This window comes from Misgurnus anguillicaudatus, chromosome 13 (assembly GCF_027580225.2).
Source record: "Misgurnus anguillicaudatus chromosome 13, ASM2758022v2, whole genome shotgun sequence".
Lineage (NCBI taxonomy): Eukaryota > Metazoa > Chordata > Actinopteri > Cypriniformes > Cobitidae > Misgurnus > Misgurnus anguillicaudatus.
In genome coordinates, this window is record NC_073349.2 from 1,015,062 (window position 1) to 1,040,176 (window position 25,115).

Consider the following 25,115-nt stretch of genomic DNA (forward strand, 5'->3'; position numbering starts at 1 on the left):
AAGATGATGTTTGTTCAAATGTCAACATTGGCTTTCAGAGATCGTGCACCCTGCCTTTAAGCAGCCACGTCACAGGAAAATAAGTGAACAGTGTATCAAAATAAACTACAAAATGCAGCAACATGTATCAAAATAAACTACTGTATTTTTGTATTTTGAAAATACTAAAAAACAACTTTTACTTTTAATACTTTATTCATAGCAACTAGTTTCTAACTGATTAATCATTTGATTGTCATCACAAATATAATAATACATTGTGTGTCAAGCAGTCATTCATTCAATATGCAAACAAAAATATCATGATCCTACTAAATAGCTATTTCAATTAGGGTACGATACTCAGCAATTATTTATTTATTTATCAAATAATTGGACACCTATTCAGCAGTTGAAAACAAACATTTTATAATTTCAACAATTATTAAATTATCAATGCGTTTAAATTTTAAATGTAGCCAGAAATTGAATCTAAATTTAAACGCATTTCCATGCCAAAAGTATTTTACAGTTTTTTTAAAATACAAAAATAAAAAACACACAAGTATTTTGATACAAAATACAAAGGCATTTTCATTAACCCCATCAAATAAAAATTACAAAATACTATTTTGTATTTGAAATAAGTGTATCAAAAATACTGCCCATTCCTGTTGATTCAGGACCTCGGCAGTGAATTGAAACACAGGGTTGGCTTTTGCTCTGATATGCTTCGTCAGCTGTGAGGCCTTCTGTAGGGAGGTGTGTGCCTTTCCAGCCCCGACAAAACGTTTATTAAACAGAAACAGTGATGCGTTGAACACCCTGTTGTGATGAAGCAAGAGTGGAAACTAGTAGCTGGGGCGGCCATGCTTTGTGTTCTTTTTTAAATATGTATTTATAAAGATTTCCTCAGGCTCTAGGAATGTTTAATACTGTAAAATACGCTCAGTGTCAGTCACTGCAATTGCTTTTCAGAATGAAAGACAACATTCCAACTTAAACCCCTTGTGTGAGTTGTCTCTTTAGTACTGCGTGGTTTATTTACCTGTTGCTGTTGATTGGACTGCAGTTCTGACACACCCACCAAACAAGAGAAAATGTACCTCAACTCTGTTGCACATCGGTGCACACCGTTTCCAGGAAACATGTCGTACAACCCGGAAATCGTAGCTAAACGTTGCGCACCGGTTTGAACTTGAACGTGCCCCTGATCATGTCCAATCAATTTAATTATCACAGACGGACTCCAATCGAGGTGCCGAAACATCTCAGCAATAATCAAGAGAAATGGGAGGCACCTGAGATCAATTTCAAGTGTTGTTGCAAAGGGTCTCAGGCACCTTCCACACATACAGTACACTGATATTTTCAAAACCGGTTTGGCTGTTCATCCACCGCCAATCACACATTTGACTGAAACCAAACTTTTATAAAAACAGCTGCCAGTGATGTTGTGTAGCCAGTAAAACCAGCGTTTTTGGCCTGTGACGTGCTGAGGAGAAACTGCAATAGCTTCTGATTGGCCAACAAGGCATTACAGTTAGACAGATCACAATCATTTGGTTTGACATGAAAACAAACATGCAGATTTAAAAAATAATTATTTATTTAATTTACAAATGTAAAAAATCCTAAAACTTGTTTCCAGAACAGTGAAAAATTAAAACATTTAGAAATATGGTGCCATACAATGAACGACCAACACAACATAAAAAACAATGCTGACACGCAGCTGAATGAACACATAAGTGATGAGAAATTGATATGGTCATATCTCCTGAGTGTCTTTGATGTGATAACTAGACAGTACACTGTCACACGCCTCCGATAAAAGCTTCTGACAGCTCACACAAATTTCCTGACTGTACCAGTCTCGCATAGCCAGACTGTGAACAGATGTTGAGTTAGGCGTACATGACATCAAAACCAGAGGGATCCTGTGACAAAGCAGACCATAAGTAAGTGATCATCAAATAAGTTGATGGATAAATACATTTTTGTTTATTTCTTTTCTTGTTACTTTATTTTTCAGGACAAACTATCTTGAAAATAATTTCAGCATCTGTCAAACTGCACTACCATGTTTAATTATAATGCATTGTTTAAATTAAGTAAACAGCATCAATTCACCTTTTTTTTTTGAGTGTTTAAATGATAATTCTGGTATTTAACACTGAGTCTCATTTCTGGTTTGTTTTTGATGAACTACAGTGATGGACACTGTAATTTTGACAATGGGTCGTGTCTAGACTTTTTGACTCGTTTAGAAGCATCTCTTGACTGCTTCAGAATTGAAGTCAAGGGCCATGCACAAACATGTCATTAAAACAACACTTCACTCGCTTGAAAATGAACGTTGTTTGTGGTGTTCGTTGATGATTTAAATAAGTAGTGTAGCGAACTACTAGTTTCTGTCGTGTTTTATTTGGCATTTTGTAAAATTCCATTGAATTTCTCTTGGGAGACTCATTGCTCGCTGATATATCACTCCGCCGCCGGAAACGGGTCTGTTTACATCTGGTTGTAGTTTTTTCGCTCAGTTTCTCTCAGAAGAAAATTTTCCCATATTTGATGGCTCAGTGACCAGCCTTAGGTTTGAAGTTGAGCTCGATTGTGGGCTAAGCCCATTTGGGCCGGGCTCGGGACGTTTTTTTACAGACCGGGCTCGGGTCGGGTTTATTTTAGCGTCTCTCCTCATTGTGTGTTTGCGTGTGTAGAAGAGACAGCGCACATCTGAGACTATGTTTACATTAATGCATTTATCCTTTAAAATGTTACTTTTGCTATGTTTACGCCTTTCATTTACACACCACCGTTTTCGACCCTCATAAACGGATTCGTTCGCACGAGCTGCAGACCCTGTTTTAGTTTAAGAACTCAGACGTTGCGCTGCAGTGTAAATTAATGTAGATGGAGTCTTATGTAAACGAACAGCTCATGTTACTGTGACAGATCATCATTTTCAAAGTAAAAATAATTTTTATTCAGGTAAATGGAGGTTTGCAACGGAGGTTTTGCCAAAAATAGTAAACATCTACCAACCAGCTATTATAAACGCTATATCAGATTGTTTTATGTATCCTTGTAGATAATGTCTGTTTTATATTTATGTTTGAGTATTGTCGGGTTTGAATATTGTTGTAATGTTGTTGTTGTTTTGTTTAAATTTAGTTAGCTTATTACGAAAGATAGACCATAATTTTAAATGCCATATAGGGCGTTGTAAAGGTCAATTTGAAGAGAGAATTGTAATGGGTCAGACATTATTTTCGAGTTTAATTTAAGTTTTTCTTGCTACTTTAAAATGAATTTCGTTTCATATAATTTGTCTCTTAATTTTAACCCATGTTTTGTTGATAAGTTTTGTGAATATAAATTAATAAAAACAAAAAAATCAACGTCATATTAATATTTAATGCTCGTTTAGCCGATTGCGCTTTTTGCTATCTCTGTGTTGCTAGCGGAGGACGTGCACGGACCTCGCACACTTTTAAAAATTAACGTCATACTATTTTTTATTAATTAATTGCACACTGAACAGCGATATGTAAGGGAAGATAAGTTATTTAGTGTTTTTCTGAAGAATACAGTCAGTTCGTACAAAAATTTTCAAATGGACTATAATTATTATTATTATTAACCCTTTATTTTACCAGGTGATGTCCCATTGAGATATTCAAATCTCTTTTGCAAGGGAGCCCTGGAGCAACAGTTACACAAATTACACAGAATCACAGAAACAGACACAACAAACAATACAAATTTACAACCTACATATAAAACAATTTAAAACACAAAGAGGTCATTTAAAACATGTACATTGTTCAAATTTATAACATTTAAGTAATTGTTTAAAATGTTCAAGTGAAATAAAAACAGAAAGCTTTAAATCTTTTTGGAGCAAGTTCCAACACCAAGAAGCAGCATAACTAAAAGCAGTCTTACCAAGTTCAGTTGTTGTACGTGGGATTTTTAACGCCAGAATATTAACGGAGCGGAGATTATAAACGGAATGATTCCAGGTCAACAGACTGTTAAGATAACTTGGTAAATTACCGTTAATAGTTTTATAAATAAAAATATGCCAATGGAACCATCTACGCAAACCTAAAGAGCTAAAACCAGTTGCCTCATAGAGATGACAATGATGAGGACGAGATTTGCCGTTAGTAATGAACCGTAATGCACCATGGTAAACTGTGTCAAGTGTATGCAGCAATGTAGAAGCAGCATGCATATAAACAACATCCCCGTAATCCAACACTGGTAAAAAAGTGGCACTAATCAACTTCCTCCTAGCTTGATAAGTAAAGCAGGATTTATTTCTAAAATAAAAACCAAGCTTTAATCTCAACTTCCTCACTAATTTCTCAATATGAACTTTAAAAGTAAGCTTTTCATCAATCCACAAACCAAGATATTTATAAGATGAAATATTTTCTACACACTTCCCATCCAATGTGAAAATGGATAGGGCGGTTGATGAGGGTGCTGTGCGAGACTTTGTAAACTGCATCACCTTAGTTTTACCAGCATTTAATACAAGTCTAAGTTCAATAAAAGTAGCTTGTAACAAATTAAAAGACTGCTGTAGTGATTGATAAGCTTGAGCTAGGGTGGGAGCGGAACAATATAGTACTGTGTCATCTGCATAAAGGTGTATTTTGCCATTGTCTACTATAGAGGCAATGGTGTTTATGTAGATGGTAAATAGGACTGGACCAAGGATAGATCCTTGAGGGACACCTCGCCGGACCCCCAGTGGGGCAGAACTATGCCCATCGACAACAACAGTTTGAGTTCTGTTGGCAAGATAGTTTCTAAACCAACCCACTGCCTTAGTGCCCAAGCCAATATCACGGAGCCTCTTAAGCAGGATACAGTGATCAACTGTGTCAAATGCCTTTGACAAGTCGATAAACAGGGCTGCACAGCTCATCTTATTGTCAAGGTCACAGATAATATCATTAAGCACCTTGACAGCTGCAGTAATGGTGCTATGCTTAGCCCTGAAGCCTGATTGTGCCGGGCTAAGTATGTTATGATTTTGTAAAAAGCCCTTAAGTTGGTTGTTCACTAAAGACTCTAGGACTTTTGCAAGTACCGACAATTTAGAAATTGGGCGGTAATTATCGAGAATGGAGGTGTCGCCCCCTTTCAGCAAAGGCAGAACATGTGCTGATTTCCAAACATCTGGTATGACATTTGAAGACAGGGACAAATTAAAAATGTATGTAATAGGCTCCACTATAATATGTGCAGATAGTTTCAATAAAGCAGGGTCTAGGCCATCAGGACCAGCTGATTTCCTAGTGTCAATTTCCTGAAGAGCCTTAAGCACTGCAGATGAAGTAATGGGTTCAAAATCATAACCATCACTGACTAGAGAAACAGGTGAATTGTGTTGGAGGGGTGAAAAAACCTGTCTGTTAGAGACTTCTTCAGGATATGATTGATCGAATATGTCCCCTGCCTTAATGAAATAATCATTAAAAGCATTAACAATATCATTTTTGTTTGAGATCTGTTGGGTGTCTTTAACTATATGCTTAGGGAGAACAGAGTCACTGGGTGCTAGTTCAATGGATTTTATCGTTTTCCAAAATTTAGATGGATTATTTAGGTTTGAGGAAATTGATTTAAGGTAAAAGTCAGATTTGCACTTTCTTATAAGGTAAGTACACTTGTTCCTTAGATACCTATAGTTAGTCCAGTCAGATTGGAGGTTTGTGGTCTTTGCTAGTACCCAGGCTGCATTTCTCTCATGAATCAGTGAAGACAGTTCATTGGTAAACCAGGGATTATCACGCCCTTTAATTCTATAGCATGTTAAGGGGGCATGTTTATCAGTTATCGAGAGAAAAAGTGAGTGAAAGTAGTTCCATGCCACATTGATATCTGGTATAAGACTAATTCTAGAAAAATCACAGAAGTTTAAATCATGTAAAAAGGCTTGTTCTACAAACCTTTTAAAATTTCTTTTCATGATAATACGAGGCTTGGATTTAGAGAGCTTGGTGTCCCTGACACATGCAACGCCGCAATGGTCACTGATGTCATTACAGAATACCCCTATTGCTTTATATTTCTGTGGAGAGTTAGTGAGGATTAAATCTATTAAGGTTGACTTGTCTGGAAATTTTCTATTAGGACGGGTAGGAGAGGAAACAAGCTGAGTAAGATTTAGCTCATTACATATATCTTTTAGGCAGTCAGAATTAGCAGAGAGCCAGTCCCAGTTCAGATCTCCCATAAGCACAATTTCCCGATCCCGTAATTCAACTAGTATATCAGCCAAAGAATTTAAGGCCTCCTTAACAGCAGAGGGGGGCTTATAGCAGGCAATAACAGTAAGGAGTGATGTGGAGGAGAAAGAGATATCAATAGACAAAAACTCAAACATTTTAGGACGAGATATAGATCTAGTTACTCTGCAATTAAACTTGGCTTTAATGTAAATAGCAACATCACCACCCTTATTTTGACGATCACTACGAAATAAATTATAACCGGTAATATGGATAGAAGAATCAGAAACAGATTTCTTCAACCAAGTCTCAGATAAAACCAAAACATCAGGGTCTGAAGTTGACACGCAAACCCTAACTAGGTCCATTTTTGGCACAAGACTTCTAACATTCATATGGAGGAAGCCAAGACCATTTCGTACTTTAAAATCGGCTGGGGTAGGTAAATTAATACATGGGGGTGTAGGCCCAGGATTTGGCTTAATGTTACCTGACATCAAAAGAAGTAAAATTATTAACAAACGATATTTTAATCTGACAGCTTTGGAACTGTGAGAATCATGATTATGAGGTTGGCCAGATGATATTAAAACATCAAAACTTTTTGTGACAGTTTTACTAAAAACACAAAAATATATGTCACAGGGAAAGAAATGATAATTAGTGACTGGCTGATAAAATGCAGTGCACGAAAAATGCATAAATGTAATATAAGAGAGTTCAGGGTGAAAGTCATTTTTATCCTCAGTGACTTGGTCAAATGAAACAGAATAAAATGTAGTGATTTTAACAGTCATAAGTAAGAGAACAATGCGAAGCAGGAGATGTATGGGAAGCATTGTTGGTCTGTAGCGATGTGCCCGTAGTAATCCACGGAGACGGGAAAACAGCTGATTGAGTTTGTACTACGGAAGACAAAGACAAAGACAACGCGGAGTAAACAAACCAACCAACGTGGCCGCTATGCAATCTACGCCACTGTGCAAACACTGATGACAACAATTAGCCAAACAACTTTCCTTTTCAAGCAAGTTGAGTGCGAAGGTAAACCACCCCGGGTAAACGAACAGCCCAAACTTTGTGTTGAGTGCGAGATGGAAAATGCTCACGCATTAGAAGCTAAATGCGGAAAAAGAGTTGCATCAGCGATCTACACAGTCTCTTACACTTTCTCTGAAAAAAATGTAAGGTAAGAAGGATAACTTTCCTTAATAAGAAGAGTTAGAGTGCGTTGGTATAACTCATAAGAATGAGGATGAGATCGCGATATGTGATCCAGTGCGTTCTGTAATCTCCAGGTGCTCTTGATCTTGATATAAGATCATAAATGGGTGATTCTCACGAAACCATTGAAACACCACTGCACTAATGATTTTAGCTTTAAAATGTGTAATATAGTAACATTAAAAAGCATCAGAATTAACACAATACTGTGTTCTACCTTGCACAATGTGTGATTTCAACATAAGAATTTATAATTGTAAATTTTATCTCATTTTCTGCTGAAATTCTCATTACCGCAATGTGTCCGGCTGTGTTTGAAGATGCGTTATGTTGTAATTTAATAAAATTAACACAAAAATATAAAGGAAAAAAAATAAATGGATGTTTTGCTAGACTACTTTAGATGACAGAAAAAATATTTACTGAATATTCATGTATAATAATAAGGAAGAAAAATTAGGAAAATGATGTGTCCATGCCTGATGTTCTCATCCTCTGCAACACTTTTTGAGGACAGTTTAAGCACACATACAGAATTTTAATAAAGTTTGATTTTGAGTGACCAAGCACATGGACCAGTTACTTCACGCTGGCGACCAGGTAAGATCATTTTTTTACAGTTAATTTGAAATATTGTCTTGTCAGAATGCTTACACGACATTTTGATTATCATTACTGCAACAGATGCTTATTAAATGTTAATTTAATGAATAGAAGCATAATACTTTGATTTTAAATGCATGTGCAGAATCTCCAAATTATGTTCTTTCAGGTTTGTCATGTCATTTTGAAAATATGTATGTGTTGATGTTTTCTGACTGTTGCAGTAATGAGATTTTTTAGGACTAATTTTTTAAATTATGTTACAAAAAGTGTTAAATGATAAGTAAAAGTTTTTAAATTAATGTTCCCACTTACTCCAGACTTTGTTTTTCAATGTCTGGTGGGAAAAAAAGTACATTTAAGGAATTTTTACATTTTCATGCTTGACATTTTTAAAACCAAATTTTCGTGAGAATCACCCAAATATGAACTGTGAACAATGAACTATTATAACTCCCTACATTAAAGCAATAAGCATTTCTGTAGGCTAAAGCTATACTTCACCTCTTATTATGTTTGAGAACGCGCGTCCGAGAGAGAAAGCGCACATCAAAGAGCGTGCACGTCAGAGAGAGCTTAAAAGTGATTGATATTGGTCTCGGGTCAGGTCGGGTTCGGGCTGAAAAAATTGCAGGCATTGTCGGGCTGGTGGCAGGTAGGCCTTGAACACTTCGGGCCAGGGCCGGGTTAGGGCTGGAGTTTTTGGCCTGTCCAGGGCTCTAATTCAGGGAGGCATAAAGGCATGGGAACCATTAATTGTGGGTGGGACAAGACCCACCCACTTTAAGACCCATGATATTGACCAACTCACTTTTTCTCTAACTTAGAGCATATGCCTGTTCACTTGTCAAAGTGCCGTCAGTCAAATCCAATCCATTATATCAGTTGTAGGCAACGTCGGTCCTGCAGAGTTTAGCTCCAGCTCTAATCAAGCACACCTAAACAACTAATCAAGATCTAAAGAGTCACCTAAAAACTACAGGTAGGTGAGGCTTTATCAGGGTTGGAGCTAAAATTTGCAGGACATCAGCACCCCAGGACCGACATTGCCTAGAGGAATGCCCTAATTAAACTCCATTCCACATTTTAGTTACAGCTATGACTTCCATGCTGCTGCTTCCTCAAAACCATTCCACCAAGTAGGCGGTGCCTGTTGTCGCCATCCTGGCAGCGCATCATCACTCGCGGATAATCGAAAATGGGGGCGGGATGTGGGTGAAGCTGAGGTGGCTGGTTGCTGAAACTACATCCGCCTAGCTTGATTCTAGTGGCAGCAGTGGTGGTTCACCCCCTCACATTTGTCAGGAAGGGCAAAATTAGCTATAAACACTTTGTACCAGGCTGTAAACATTATTTTCGACTGTTAAGTTTGCCGTTTTAACATGGAGGTCTATTGGAATTGACTCCCTTTTGGAGCCAGCCTCTAGCGGTCAGTCGATGAATTGGAGTTTAAGTCACTTCCGTATTGGCTTCAGAGAGATCAGAAGGTTGCCCCTCGAATTTAACCCTTGTGCATTGTTCAAATTTACTACCCTTTTTGTTGTTTGTGGATTAATACATCAACTAAATTAAACCGCTGTAAATATGTATAAGATGAATTTTTTTTTTTTTTGCATAAATCTGTTAATCAACCTCAGTTCTGATCAAAACTACCAAACGTTTGAAAAAATTCCATGATTTTATCCGCAACAACCCATATGGGTTAAACTCAATTTCATGTTTTCGAAAATGTCACTACACTCGCCGGCTGCAGTCCGGGTCTCGACAGAACAAGGTAAACAAAGTTTTTAGGCTATAAAATCAATTGTTTCATTAAAAGGCACCAGAAAACAAGAAAATTGCATCTACTCAGTAAATGTTTTGGACCCACCAACCTTTTTTTTGCCTTGATGTCCATGCATAAAGGTTAGAAAATTTAATATAATTATTGCATTTATTTAAGAAAAATAACATTTTTGGTCAATCACTTCACCACTTCACTTCTTTCTAGTTCTGGTAAATATTTGTATTTAATATGGTAATAGGCCTAGTTGTGTTTAACTAACATCGTCTACTTACCAGGCTGAATCCCAAGACCAGCGTTCAGTCCAAAAATTTCTCTGGCTTTGCTCACCGTCTTTCATTACAATTTGCTTAAAGAATGTGAGTGGAAGGTTCACACACCATTTGGAGGGTAGACACATCTTTATTGCAGAAAGAGACCAATTAAACAGCAGGCAACAACCATAATCAGAACCGATCCTCCCTATACGCAGGGTAGCAAGCTGCGTATGGCTCGAACCACTAGGGGGCCCCTTGCTTTTAACTTCATGTGGTGCAGCACAGACCAATTGGCGAGTGACATTATTGTGCTGCAAAAGACATTTAAAAGTGTGGGTACACGATCCGGGATGCCTGCACGAGCTGTCCGCACATGCATCGTGATAATTGTGTTTTGCGACGATTTACGTCACCGCACAATCTGTTCCACACTTGTGCACCTTTGTAGACATGTTTGTATTTCTTCATGTAAGTGCAGATAGTCAAGGCCAGGGATGGGCAAAATTTAACACGGCCCGGGGTAAAATTTAACAAGACCCGCTGAACCATATTATACTTAATCAAATACTTTTAAAATGATGATTTTTGTATTTAACTACTCCTAACCAGGAGGGGGCGCTAGGTCCCGTCACAGTAAGCATAGTCCCGTGTTTGGGCTTATGTGAAGAAGAGGTCTTCACGGGGTCCGAAAACCCGAGGTCCGACCTGAGACCCGATGGTTCGGGTCTAATAGTTTCACGCGTGCCTCCGACACAGGTCGGGTACAATAATCGAGTCTCGGGTTATTTAAAATGAACGTGTTTTTGCCGAACGGACCCAAGAAGCCCTGAACTCTCGCATGTGTGTTTCAAATCTCTCCTCTGTTTGCCAAGAGCGCTTGCGACATTGTGTGGCTGGCGATAGGTTATATTCGTTGAGACAGACATGTCAGATAATTTAAAATGTTTTAGCGGTTACCTTGGTGTCATCGTCATATAAACAAATGGAGCAGCTCGCCAAATTTGTTGCGCGCCCACCGGGGCTGCAGACTTAAAAACAATGCCACTGGTTTGGGTGACGGGTCATACTCCGGTCAGAATTGCTCTCAGATTTGAAAGGTAAAATACATTGTTATTAACATGTTTTTATAAATATTTTGTTTTGAATTTATGTATTATTTATTTCAAATAATTTTGTTCTCTAAGGGGCGGGATGAGAAACTCCTCTATGCTAATTTAAAAGTGCCGTGCTTGTTACAGATGTTAAAGCAATGCAGTTAAAAAGTTTTATCTGAAACGCTTGTCCACTGAAAATAAAGTTATGATTTAGAATTAGCATAATTGCTAAGTTTTATAGTTAAAATCTTTAAAGACAGGTTAATTGTATATTGTGGTTTCTTAAAGCGTAACTAAACCCCTGGTCAGAGCCTGACTCCACCCACTGGCATATTTGAAAAATGCAAGAAAAGTGGGCGGATCCCAACGGAGATAGAGGGGACGAACTTAAGTGTGTAGTGAGATCGTAACAAGGGCGTGGTAGCTTGAATCTGCTTACGTCACGAGTTACTTTTTGGACCCAACATCCAATAGGAAAATTCAACTGCAGTGGCCTCCGTTCAACCTGAAGAGGGCAGCACTCAGACGTTTTTACACCATATATTGTGGTATTGAAACATTTTATATACAAATGTCAAAAAACTTACTAAAATGAATGAACAGCACTAATAAAGCATCATTCTTACAGATTTTTAGCTAAAAAAAGTTGGTTTTGGGTTTAGTTACTCTTTAATAAAGGAAATTAAGAATGATGTAAATTATACCAAGGGGGCCAGAGCCACACGCACAAAGGAGAAAAATGCTGGCCCTCGTCATTATCAAAGTTGCCCATCCCTGGTCTAGGCAGAAATGCACATTTTATTCCTTTTGTCTTCTGTTAACACCATTGAAGGGATTATTTTCCTCATTTAGATAATATAAATATATTATCTAGATATATTAGCCTATATATACCCATCTTAATTCAAAATGACTCAATTTAAAGTTAATTAATATTCGCAGCTTTTAATAAAAAAACAACTCAAATGGTCTTTGACAAAACTACTGACCTTAGATCGGAACACAGCAATAAGTAAACCTAATTCCAAACAGCAATGAAACGCAATGGGGAGTATGGAGGAAACTAAAGGTTTGCAGTAACAGAAAGACTTGCACGATTTTGGTTACATGATGTGGAATAAAGTCTATGTTCATGTTACAACTCAATTTTTTTGGATTGGCAACTACATAAATACATCGTCATACATAGCTTAAGCTACATTTAAAATCATAAAAATAGACCCGCTGTGAACCGTTAAAAGAAAAACACAATGTAGCCTATCAAAAACTCCACCAGCTACAGTAACACGCTTATCGACATGCGTCTTATATGGATATTATTTAAATATCTGGAGCAGAAAAGACAAATAGCGGCATGAAGGTCAAGTAAAAAGATTAAGAACACAGTCAAGACTAAATAGGAATTTAAAACATTAATAACCATGCAATGGATTTATTACAAACACTCTAGTTCAAATTCCCAGATTCATTAGTCCAGTGTGTTTTGTTTAAAATGCTTGTACACATCAAATCAAAATCTTTCAAACGCATTAAATAAATTAAAAAAAGTTTTATGCAAGCTGTTGTGTGACTCTCATGTTAGCCTTTTAAAACAACACACATTACGTCTTAAGTTTGCATATTTAAATAATTATTGACGTATTTTGGCATATTTATCCCTGTTGTCTGATCATGCATTTGTTTGTTATTGCTGTGTGTAGTTTATCTGACAGCTATTTTGGTATTATTTAATGCATAATTTTCTATTTATTTTCTTGATGCTCTACAGCTCTTAAATAAGTTGCTTAGGGCCCCCAAAAGTCTAGGATCAGCTCTGACCATAATCTACAACATACAATCTTTACAAAACATAGAAGCTTCATAAAAACTTTAGCCTACCTCTACACAACACCGAGGACATATAACCCTGCAGAGATGTGAAAAACAGCATGTCATCTCAAGAAAGCAAGTTTTATAAACCGGACAGATAGTGAATGCTTACCTACTACACAGTGAGCAGACGTTATGCCATGTGAAATACAGGCTTCTCGTTACACAACATGAACAAACCTACAGTAATAGAAAAAATTAGGCACTTTATGCTACTTTCATCCATTTAATAAATTTAAGGAATACAGTAGCTCTCACCCGCCAATTCCTGTCTTCATCACACATCATATTTTTCATGTCTCCTTTGAAAGAACTTTGCTTTTTCTTCACATCAACAATAGTGGTGAGAACTGCCCCCTTTTCACTGCCCTTAACCTGCAAATGAAAACATTAACAGTATAGAAAATACAATGAGAATCTCAAATATTTAAGAGATTATCAATATTAATGTTTAAGGCACACCAAGGAAACTTGTCTGTCTGGAAACAAGACATTGGCGTGATGCTACGATGCAAAGTTTTGGTTACTAATGCCACTCCGTATACACCCTATCAGCAGGCCAATTTGGCACCCATGTTTACTTTATTCTGCACTGAAAAACATCTGCTGTAGTTATTATTAAGTAGTAAAAATTATTTGCGGTCTTAGATTTTATTTGTCCAATCAACTCAACTCAAATCAACTTTACAAGTTTTAACTTACTATTATTTATCTTGACTAGAGATGAGTTGTTATAACTTTATTTTATAAGTTGACACATTTTAACTATACTATATATAACAACTTATCTCGTGTCAAGATAAATAAAGTTAAAATGACTTGTAAATCTGAGTTGATTGAACAAAAACATGCAGCAAAGAATTTTTTACTGTGTGTGCATTGACAGCAAATAAGACATTTAAATCTACAGTAAGTTCTATTATTATAAGTAAGTTATTATATTGTAATTTCTAAATACAATTTTAACAGTGAGTGCATCTGATCAAAACGGTATAAAGTATACAACTCTATTTTAACATAAATATTGCTGTCCAAAGAAAAATCTAAACGTTATAACGCACCACTTTGAGATCCCTGTTGCTAGCGAAAGATCTGGTACGACGTTTTCTAGGGCAGTCTTTTAAGTCTGGAATTCAACAGGACAACATGTTAATACAGAAGGTCTTATTAGTTACATCTAACATCCTATCAGTTACATGCAACAGATATTTGGGGGGGAATTTTAGGGTGCATCCACATCTGCCTTGTTTGGTTCGGTTGAATCGTACCAGAGTTCAATTGCTCACTTGGTGTGGTTCATTTGGGCAGGTGAGAATGCAGCAATCGAACTCTGGTGCGCACCAAAAGCGGACCAAACAAGCGGTACGCTTTCAAACGAACTCTAGAGTGTGTCTGCTGTATTTTCCTCCTTTTCGTTTACTTCCGGGGTTCTGTTGGAATTTCGTGAATGTTGATCGAGCAGCAGTTTAGGAAATATGTTCAAATACATGTGGCCAATGAGTGATGTGGATCTTATCGCATGACCGAATTTTGGTTCGTTTTAACTGGTGCGGATCAGAGCAATCAGTGTGGTGTGAAAAGGAACCAAAACTGCTAAAAAAGCTACAATGTATACTTTTTTGCCTTTGGCACAGACCAAATGAACCAAACTACAGATGTGAAAACACCCTTAGATTATTTTCAAGTTTAATGTAATTCTAAGCAGCCACAGAGGTCCGGATGTCACATAATCCATTCTGTTTGCGTCACCATTTTGGCAGGCAAGGACAGCCGGGAGCGACCACTGATCTATATAAATGACTGGATTGCGCATGACGTCACAACGCGCCGCCATGTTGGTATACCCAAACATTGTATTAAATCAATGGACGCGATCAGATTTTAATGATAAAACATCACTTTACTAGTCTTCATTTTTATATCTGAAGTTACCCTGTACATTATTACAACACAAACGTCCTAAGCATGTACATAGTTATTTACTGAAAGTTGTACATTTTAGTTTTTAATCAGTTATTATACATTCATCTTCATTACAGTATCAGATCAGCAGACAGACCGCAACATATTTAGTATTAATGACAAACGTGCTCATTCTGAAATCTATATAAACAATCATACTTTGTACCGTATGTGCATGCAATAATTTGCTGGTTTTATGTTATCTAAACTTACAAGTTACCTCAACATATTCAGAGAAATAACGCTGACCGTGTAGCTGAATGTCAAAAAAAACTTTATTTATATCCGTGTCATTAGCAGAACGCAGCAGACACACTCACCTTAACGGTTTTTTATAAATCCATTTTCCTGCCCGATTAAAGCATAAACATTGCAAATAACACCAGAATTAACAGTTAATTTACGTACACATATCCTAAAATAATATCCTAATAATCTTGCGTGACTGATACGCTGTAAAGTGGGTGAATTTAAAACACGATTTTGAATGGAAGTCAATGACGCCGTCTGCCGGTTGGGTATACCAAGATGGCGGCTCGAACTCTGCGCTGGCTTCACCTCATGCTGTTACGTTAAGCTTTCTATGCGCAATCCAGTCATTTATATAGATCAGTGGGAGCGACTAAGAAATGAATAGCGCCAGCATGAGTTTTAAGGCAACAGAGTTCACTGCGCAATTTAATTCAAAAGACATAGACATGTATATAGCATAACTTAAAGGTGACAGAGAATGAACCTTCAATCATTCTGTGTCACCTTTAATGGATTTAACATAATAGATCATTATAATGCCCCTTTATACAACATTTATAGCAGCTGTCCACCATGTTAAAATAGTAAGGTTCAGTGCTTTAAGTGGGCCGGAACGCACCGGTACTCAGTACCGCCACTTCTAAAAATAGCTCTTGAGCGTACCACCACCTCTCCCTGAGCCCAGAACGTGCTTTTAGCGTACCGGAACGCTCATTTGCACATCTGTTTAAATCAGAGGTTTTAATCCTTTGGCTGCGCTGCCACTTTTCAGAGCGCTCTTCACAATGTACACTTCCTAATTCGTCCCACCGAGAGCAGAGACTACAATACCCATACACCCTTGAGTTTACAAGTTAAAAGCGCATGCGTCGCCTTTGCTGTCAGTCAGCCTCAACGTGGTGTGTAGAGGTGTGTGTTGGTTAAAATGAAAATACAATGAACACTTAATGTGCCCTCCTTGTTTTAGACTTGGAGTAGTAAAAGAACAAGGTCAGAATCAGAGGACTCGCTGGCTGACATCCCACCTAGCCAGAATGATATTGCTGCAGGTCTGACGCAAGCTTTTTCCCATACCCTTTTGTAGGTACTGTACGTGATAATCTCCGCTGTCGCGGCTGTCAGTTTGGTTCCCCTCGACGCAACTTCGGATTTTCCTCAGGCGATGTGCTAGTAAAAACATTCTTGAAATTGTAATAGACATTTAGTTCAATTGCTAAATTACAAGTGAACAAAATTTCAATGACACGCACAGTAGTATTACCACCCGCAAAATGGAAAACAATGGGAAAAAAATAAAGTGATGACTTTCTAGTTTCAAATGGCCAGTATTTTGTTATTCTTGAACCCATAGACATGGTCTTGGTGTCATTTTAAAGTTTTTGTTTTTAAGCTCTTTCTATCTGAACAACTAGTTTTAGCATTTGACCATGCTGAAAATTGTACTTACATATCTACCTTTTGCACATATTATGTATTTTCAATAGCCATTTCTAGCTCAAGCAAATCCACAAACTTATATAAGGATTTATTATTTTTTACAAGGTCGCCTGTTGACTGCTGAATATAAAACCCCTTCAATATAGAAGTCAGCAATAAATAAATAAATAAAGAGTACCGGCACTTCTTTTGGGCCACTTAAAGCACTGGTAAGGTTTATATGGTAAGTTTGATATTAAATTATGGTTCAAACACTATCGATATTGCCTGCCAAAATGGTGGCGTTTGACTGTGTGATGTCAACCGCAGCAGCTCTTCAGATTCTCTACTGCATCACTGCTCTCACCTGTATTGGCGGTATTGTGTCGATGAGGATTTCCTGAATTTTGAGCTTCCTGCAAAATAAAACATAGGTCTGTACATAAGGTCTTGGCTATAAATTGCCAGGTCACTTGTTGCTAGTTTGCATTGGTCAAAATGCTACAATAAATCTAGAACTTGTACATTTAAATCCTCTTTCTGTTGAGCTGGCTTCATATGAAAGGTATTCTCATCTTCTTCATTAATAGTCAAGTCGTTTGGTGCTTGGAGTAAACATCAACACCATTAACATTGTTGCTCAAGAAAATGTGTCACTCTTTTGCAAACAAATAAGACCCCAGTGTTTGAACAAAAAGACTTGTGTACATTTATAGGGTTGCCTTCTGTTGTGCGTCAGACGCTTCCAGTGGTTGGTAGAGCGAATCTCCTGCATAAGTAATTCATGCAGACAGGTTAGCTCTTTGGGCTTTGATCCAATCTTGCGTTCAGAGGCCTGAAGAAAAACACAGGATAAAACATTTTTTAAAAATTTAATTAGCCAAACTAATTAATTAAACTGGATTGTTAAAGCAGTTTACTTGAACTAAGAGTTTGAATCTTTTACTTCAAGTGAACTGCTTTAACAATCCAGTTTAATTTGGAAACGTGGGGCATTTCTTTGTCACTCTTTGAATTTTCTGCTTTGTTACTGACTCTACAGTATTTATGAGGATATTGAATTGAGGATTCAGATAAAAGTAACAATGTAAAAAAAAGTGATTACATTTAAAAAAAAAGTAATATTCCAAACTTTTTGGGAATAACATGCACTGGTACTTAATTTCGTAAATAACTGTTTAAAAATAAAAATGGTCATAAAACTTGGCTTGACATGAAGTTATAAATATATAGAGCCTAATATACGGCAAATATTTTACCGGTCGCAGTTTTGGCTGTGAGCGTATGGATTCTAAGAGGGTATGGTGAGGGTCTTGTTTCCTTTGGCCATTATTAACGCCCTGTAAAATCAAACAATATATAGAAAGCTATATGATTAAAATACACTGAAATGACAGCAAAAGTAAATGAATAATAAAGACTCCCTGAACACATACCTGAACTTTACGAAGTGTATATCTCCTATACTGGATGTCTTGCAGAAGCTGCTTAAATGCAGTGGTCTCCACTGGCAATGGGCATTTGGTTACATTCAGACTCTTTGCTAATGGCCGCAGTTCTACACCTCTTCTCAGTTCATCCACTAGATCCTTCCATTCAGATCCCTACAGTGTGCCATTAATATTTTAATTGTAAAATTAACCCTTGTCTTGAACTTCGCGTGTGACGTTTATCTTGTGACAAGTTTGAAGTCATTATGCCGATTATGCTTAATAAACTAATAACACTAAGTGTATGATCATCAACTTATAAAAGCACTTTCATTTTAAACTTACCCAATCTGCGGTCATTTCTGCAACAAGCTTGGTCTCGGAATCAATAAAAAGTTTCTGTAGACTCTTATAGGATTAAAGGAAAAAGAAACCTGATGTGTTACATCAATATGCAAAAAGGACCCAACATTAACTTGAAATATCACGGAAAAGTGCTGTGTGTAGATTTTAGCGGCATCTAGTGGTGAGACTTGGAATTGCAACCAACAGCCCAGTCGTTCAACCCATCTTTGGAAACACAGAGATGCTATGGTATCTGCTAGGGATGAGCATCTCTATAACGGAGTCCGATGCGATACACATCTCGATGCATAGCCCATGATACAATACATTAAAGATACATACTGTATAAAGCAGCTACCAATGCAATATGATTAAATTCAACCCATTACAAAGCAGTCTGATTTCAATTCGGTGCAACACAATGTCATTCAATGCAGTACGATGCAATAAAAAAATATAATGCCGACAACGGTCATCAATGTAATAGAGAGTATGCACATGACGTCACCTTCGGCGAAAAGGACTGCGGTTACGCCCACTGAGTGGCAAAAGACAGAGCGTCAGCATTTGAGTAAAGCGTGAAATCAGCGGAAACACGGGAAAAACGCGTCAAAATGGGAAACAGGTCTTGTGCGATAGACTGTACTAACAGATTAACATGAATTCGGAGCTATCGTTTTACAGACTGAAAAAAAACACCGAAAGGTAGGGGTGGGGGAAATCTCGATATTCAAACTATGTCGATATATTTTTAAAACTCAAAATGGATTTTGACATATCGTATATATCGATAAAATGTTTATATTAAATTCTGATTTCGCCACTTTGCCTTCTCTGTGTGCTGTGCTCGCCCCCCCAGGTGAAAAAAATAGTAGTATTTAATGTATTAAAAATATACTTAAAATTTAAGTAATATTTTTTTAATACATTTGTATTCCCAACGTGCTTATTTAAAGTATATTAAAAATATGTTAAATAGCTTTTAAATGTATTTCAAAAAAGTGTACTAGAAGTAAATTGGTAATAAATATATGCTTACACTTTTTAAAAGTATGCTAAACTCAAGCATACTTTTAATTTATTTCTAAAACTAAACTAAAACTAAAAAGACTTAGAGAAACTTGTGCATGCTTTCATCACCAGCAGGGTAGATTATTGTAATCGATTCAAATATTGCCAGTGAGTGGAGTCAGGCTCTGACCAGGGGTTTAGTTACGCTTTAATGCAATGCTAGTACTAGACTAAAAGGAATGTTTGAGCTGTCTTCTCTGAAAATAACACCTGTGGTTATGGATTTTACATAGTCCTTTTTGCTTTGTTTTTTACATCCTCTAATGTTTTAAGATACTAACTCAAAAATAACCAAGTAAAAATGTTTTGACAATCGGCGTGAATAAACCACAGTAAAACAGTAAAAACTCAGAACAGAACTCTGAATGTCACACTATCAGCAATTCAGCATCATATCATAATATGTAATTCTGTTCATTTTGCTTTTTCCTCATATAGCAGTAACAGTGAGATCTCACTTGTGTCTCTTATTTTACCCGACACTTTTAGACAACATTACAAAGACATTAATATATTACTAACGTGATTAGCCTGCTGGACGAATTGTAAAAAACAGCACAATGTAAGCACTGCTAGTACAGGCTAGCTGAATATATCTTAATGATTACATAGATAAGACACATAAAACTTGCAACCTTTCTCAGTTTGCACATCTGGACAATTCTTCACACATCATAGGTTGTAAATTTGGGTAAATCCAGCAAACGAGTAAATTTTAGCGATTCTGCTGTCACTCTGCTTTAAATCTCCCGTATCGAAAAACTTAAGTGCAACCTTGAGTCAAACGTGGAAGTTAAGCGTGCATAGAGGGGCAATTGGCATGACTTCTGATTTCCTTAAATCTCATTAAACAGAGGTGAACTTTTCTTGTAAGCTAGACCACAATAGACATGTCAATGGAAAATGCCCTTGGTTAAAATAAAACACAATTATCAAAGTAAAGCATATCCTGTAATACACACAGGTTGCATTATATCAGTATCAGTGAGTTAAGCCTCCTATAACCCTGTATGTTCAATGTAACTTGTAGAGTACCATGTAGTGACGGATCAAACGGACACTCATGTCAAGCTTGATGAGGACACAGTCAAAGCTTTAAAAGGTAAACTGAGGAGTTAACAAAATTCTAATGCATATCTATGTTCATTAATTATTGGTTAATTTTGTATATATTCTGTTTCCTTTTCACAGACCTTGTGATTAAGTCTTCAGTGTCTGAATGGCAAGAAGAAGTGACCCTCCACTTAAATGTCACATTTAAACTGCTCTGTGTTTTGGTTCAGCCATTTGCAGGTTTATATCGAGTTAGTTCAAATGCACATTTTTTCCAGTAACTCTTTGTTTAGAGAATTACATTATTATGATTATATGAATATTCAATGGCTGCATATTCATAGTGTACTTTTCATATTGATGTATTAATGTTCCACAATTTGATAAAAGTAGCTCATTGCATTTCACTGATCATTGTTTTATATTGTAAAATCATTTCAATAGCAGTAAATACATACTTAGTTGTTTTTTTAACATTTAATTAGTTGTTAATGATGGAAGAAACCGGTTCGTATGTATGAATACAGAATAGGTATCATTTTAGAATGAGTTAAAACATGTGTTGGTGGCAAACATGCAGGTAAAATAGTACATATATAACATTCTAATAGTATACTGTACTGTAATTCAAATGTCACATACAGTACCTTAGAAATGATTCATTTTATGTATACAAATATGTGGGCAATATATTATTTCATTTTGTATGCTATATTATTTATGTAATATTATTATATCTGAAATTTTTTAAATTATATTTATAAATGTTTAAAAGGTGGCTTCAAATGTGCTTCAAGTTGTAGCTGAATACAATTTTAGAAAAGTTGAGTACACTTAACAAGTACTAAATACTACTTTTTAGTATATTAAGCACAATTTACTGCACAAAAATAAAGAGCTTTTGGTACCTTAAGATTGTGAACTTAGTGTATTTTAGTGAACTTTTTCACCTGGGAATACATTTGGTATATTATTTTTACATACTACTAGTATATTTTAAAGTAGATTTGTAAATGTTTAAAGGTGGGTTCAAGTTGTAATTAAAGATATTTTTTAAATACAGACCTAGTATATTAAAATGACATTTTAGTTCAACTTCATGGTGTCTCAAAAAAGCACAGTTGAGTACACTAAGATGGTCTTAAGTTCATCTTAAAAAGTACTTAATACTACTTTTAGTATAAGTTCAAAATTAGTGTGCAAAAATAGAGCACTTTTAGTATATTGTGGAAAAGGGTACTAAGTGTACTTAAAGTGTATTTTAGTGCACTTTTCACCTGGGCCCGCCTCCTTGCTTTTGTTCCCCCCCTCCCCTTGCGTTTTCAACTGCCTGCAGACTAACAACACAAACAGGTAAGAGAGTAAAATAATCATCATTTACTGTTAAAAACATTATGAAAATTGAAGTTTTGTGTGTTCTTATTGTAATGTATTTATATTATAACAGGTAAACTTTATCCTAAGTCATTGTTAAAGCAGAGTCTCTTATCATTTAACACAGTATAATGATTTGTTAGTGTTAAAAAGCTAATACATTTATATTGTACATTAAGTTTATTAAACTAATTAAGAAAAAAAAACTAATTTATTTAATATTGAAGCTGTTATTTAACATCCATATCTTATTTGAGTAGTGATTTGTTATATTTGCATAATAATTCATGTATTTATTCTGATTGTGATTTTAATGCACATATTTATTATTGTATGATATCTCATGTAATGAAAAAGTGAAAATAAAAGTATATATATATATATATATATATATATATATATACTCCTGAAAGTTCCACAGTGCACCTTTACATCAATATACAGTATGTAGATCTGCATCAGGATGCATTGAGAGATTAAAATTCTCACCTCCCTGGATTGTTGAACAATCTGGAGATAATGACACAAATCAATGGTGTGCAAAAACAGAGTGGAACACACACGCCTGTAATGCTGCGATGCATGACTGGGATCATACAGGCGAAGCTTACAAACCTATTGGACACAAACACCAGCAATCAAACAGAATCCAGCTTCAGGCAATGTTTAAAGGCGGAGTCCACGATGTTTGAAAAACGCTTTGGAAAAGGAGACGGGACGACTACCAAAACACACTTATAGCCAATCAGCAGTAAGGAGCGTGTCTACTAACCGACATCCTTGCCGGGTTGCGTATGTGTGGGGCGGGTCTATCAACAGAAGGTCCAGATTCTATTGGGTTAGGGGCGTGTTTGTTTAGGTGATTTCTAATATCAACATTGGCTTTCAAACATCGTGGACTCCGCCTTTAATACATTCAGTCAAATGTATTTTTGGTTTCTGCAACAACCACTGTTTAAGTAACTGTATGGGAGAGAAACAATCTGAAAATAAGTGATGACGTCAATACCTGGATGACATCAGTGATGGTGCATATGGGCTGAAAGGAGTCACCAGCACAATGGCTCACTTTGGTCATCTGACACAATAGGATCTCTAACCTCTCACTCAATTCACGCTCGACCTGCGTCTCTAGACCCCAGTCCAGACATGAGTAGACAAGACGCCCCACAAACTCTACGGCCTATTAAGACATTAAAAGACTTCAGATTTTATTACATTAACAAATACCATAAAGAAATTAAATATAAAATTAACTTTTGCCTACCTGTTCCTCTGTCTCCATTATAAAATTTGTACCTACAGTGAGAGATTAAAAGAAATAATATCAATTGTATTAATAACAGTGAATTACTGGCTTGGCATACAGACTAGTTGGAATATTCTAAAATGGGCCTCATGCTGAATGTCACATGAGCAAACCAGAAAACAGGTCTCATTGCATCTGCTTGGCAGAAAAGGGTCAACAGAAGTATGTACTAACGGCAACATCCACAGACTTTAAATAGCAAATCAGCAAGTCATAAACTGATCTAGTCATTTTTATTTTTGGCATGTCAGGGAGAAAACAACAATTGGATATCAATTTATTGTGACTCAAGATGTCTTCAAAGAATTGCAGAATAACAAAATATAGCATGTGTGAAATATGTCAGTTTTTACCGTGCAGTCCTAATTCTATGATATTATTGCAAAATCTCTGTGTACGTTACTCTTCTTTTTAATGGATGTATTCATTGTAGCTGGAAAGGTATAGTCTGGTTTTACGGTTTAATATATTACAATCTTTATATAATAACTATACAATTTGCAATAATACCCAAAGTAAATAGTCATGACATAGTATTTCTACAACATAGTTAATAAATCACGCCATAAGAATCGTCCAATACTGCAACTTAAAAACAGACAGTTTATCATATAACTTGTTTTTTACAGACAGCTGGGTACACAGTTTTATTTTTAATTACCCTCTAAATCAAAAGGCATAAAAACTGTTGATATAGAGAATTAAAACTAACTCAAATTGCCGATGACACAACACTCTTTGTTCAAGATGAAAGCCCAATTTCTGTAGCTATAGATTTGATTGAGGAGTTCTCAAAGCCATCTGGTAGGTTTCTGAATTTGAATAAAAAAGTGAGCTTTTGGCCATCATCAAGGAATGTTCTTAAACTTCTTACTTTAGTGATTAAAAAAAATCCTAAATACTGAATTTTGTTTTTTAATGGGAATATTAAAGATCAACGTAGAAGATGTACAATAAAATTTGATGCTATAATTCAAAAAACGAAAATAATTTTAAACCATTTGCTCAAAAGGGATCTTTCGTTTAGGGGTCGAATTCAGATTACTAGGCAAAGGCTATTTCTTGATTAACTTATGTAGCATTGGCTTTACATCTTGATAAAAAAAAAAGAATGCAAAGAGACTGACAAAATGCTTACAAAAAGTTTGGCCTAAATTTTTTGATTTCGCAACATTAAATAATACATTTCAAGTTAATTTGCTTAGACAGATTAGGACTGGTCCTTCAAAGTCACTTCCTTCAGAGGCTAGGTGAGGCTCCTCTTTAGCATTCGGAGAACACGTAAATGGAACAGGCTAGCAAGTGCACGTCATTGCGTCATTAAATCAGTGAAAAGTTCGGCGATGCGGATTGTGGGTGATTTGAGCATGTGAAGGCTACATATATGCATCCTTTCCCCTTTATATGGGAAACTTTTCGAACAAAGGACTCGATTGGGGCCTCATTCATCAGTGCGTAGAAAATGTTCTATATTTTTTCCTACAAATGAAATTTAGTATGTGCAGAAGTAAAAAAAAAAAAAACGGGATTTATCAAACGTGCACACGGGTTTGTACGCACATCAGCAAGTTATCCTTGATGATAAATCCCACTTGTTCTTAAGCACCATGCTCGTGCACGTTCATAGTCATTTGCATTCCGAAACGCCTCCAATGAACCATATATGGTGACAACACCTCCCCAGGACCCGATGCGAAGCAGAGGGTCTTGTATCACACTGAAGGGGCTTATTTCCCAATAACTACCGGCTGCCTCTACATTATCCCGCTTATTACACAGCTACTTGCCACAGAAGAAAAAAAACTGGACATGAATATGAATTTGAAACATTTTATTGGCATAT

General features: G+C 36.3%; 1 protein-coding gene across 5 annotated transcripts in view; it reads right to left on the minus strand.

Moving 5' to 3' along the window:
* Positions 1-1,566: 1,566 nt before the first annotated feature.
* The window catches only part of LOC129430931 (protein spire homolog 2), a 34,454-nt gene continuing 10,905 nt past the window's right edge, over positions 1,567-25,115 (minus strand). The window contains exons 2-16 of one of the 5 annotated variants that reach the window (XM_055188571.2): positions 23,231-23,262; positions 22,973-23,146; positions 22,453-22,578; positions 18,466-18,528; positions 18,127-18,294; positions 17,950-18,030; positions 17,399-17,525; positions 17,216-17,295; positions 17,058-17,106; positions 14,122-14,186; positions 13,319-13,435; positions 13,173-13,240; positions 13,070-13,097; positions 10,116-10,240; positions 1,567-1,919 (exon numbers count right to left, since the gene is read on the minus strand). In XM_055188571.2, coding sequence (XP_055044546.2) covers positions 1,751-1,919; positions 10,116-10,240; positions 13,070-13,097; positions 13,173-13,240; positions 13,319-13,435; positions 14,122-14,186; positions 17,058-17,106; positions 17,216-17,295; positions 17,399-17,525; positions 17,950-18,030; positions 18,127-18,294; positions 18,466-18,528; positions 22,453-22,578; positions 22,973-23,146; positions 23,231-23,262 — 1,472 coding nt within the window. In that variant the 3' untranslated portion in view covers positions 1,567-1,750. The remainder of the gene's footprint in view (positions 1,920-10,115; positions 10,241-13,069; positions 13,098-13,172; positions 13,241-13,318; positions 13,436-14,121; positions 14,187-17,057; positions 17,107-17,215; positions 17,296-17,398; positions 17,526-17,949; positions 18,031-18,126; positions 18,295-18,465; positions 18,529-22,452; positions 22,579-22,972; positions 23,147-23,230; positions 23,263-25,115) is intronic. The other 4 variants (XM_055188572.2, XM_055188574.2, XM_055188573.2 and 1 more) reach the window with 4 other exon arrangements.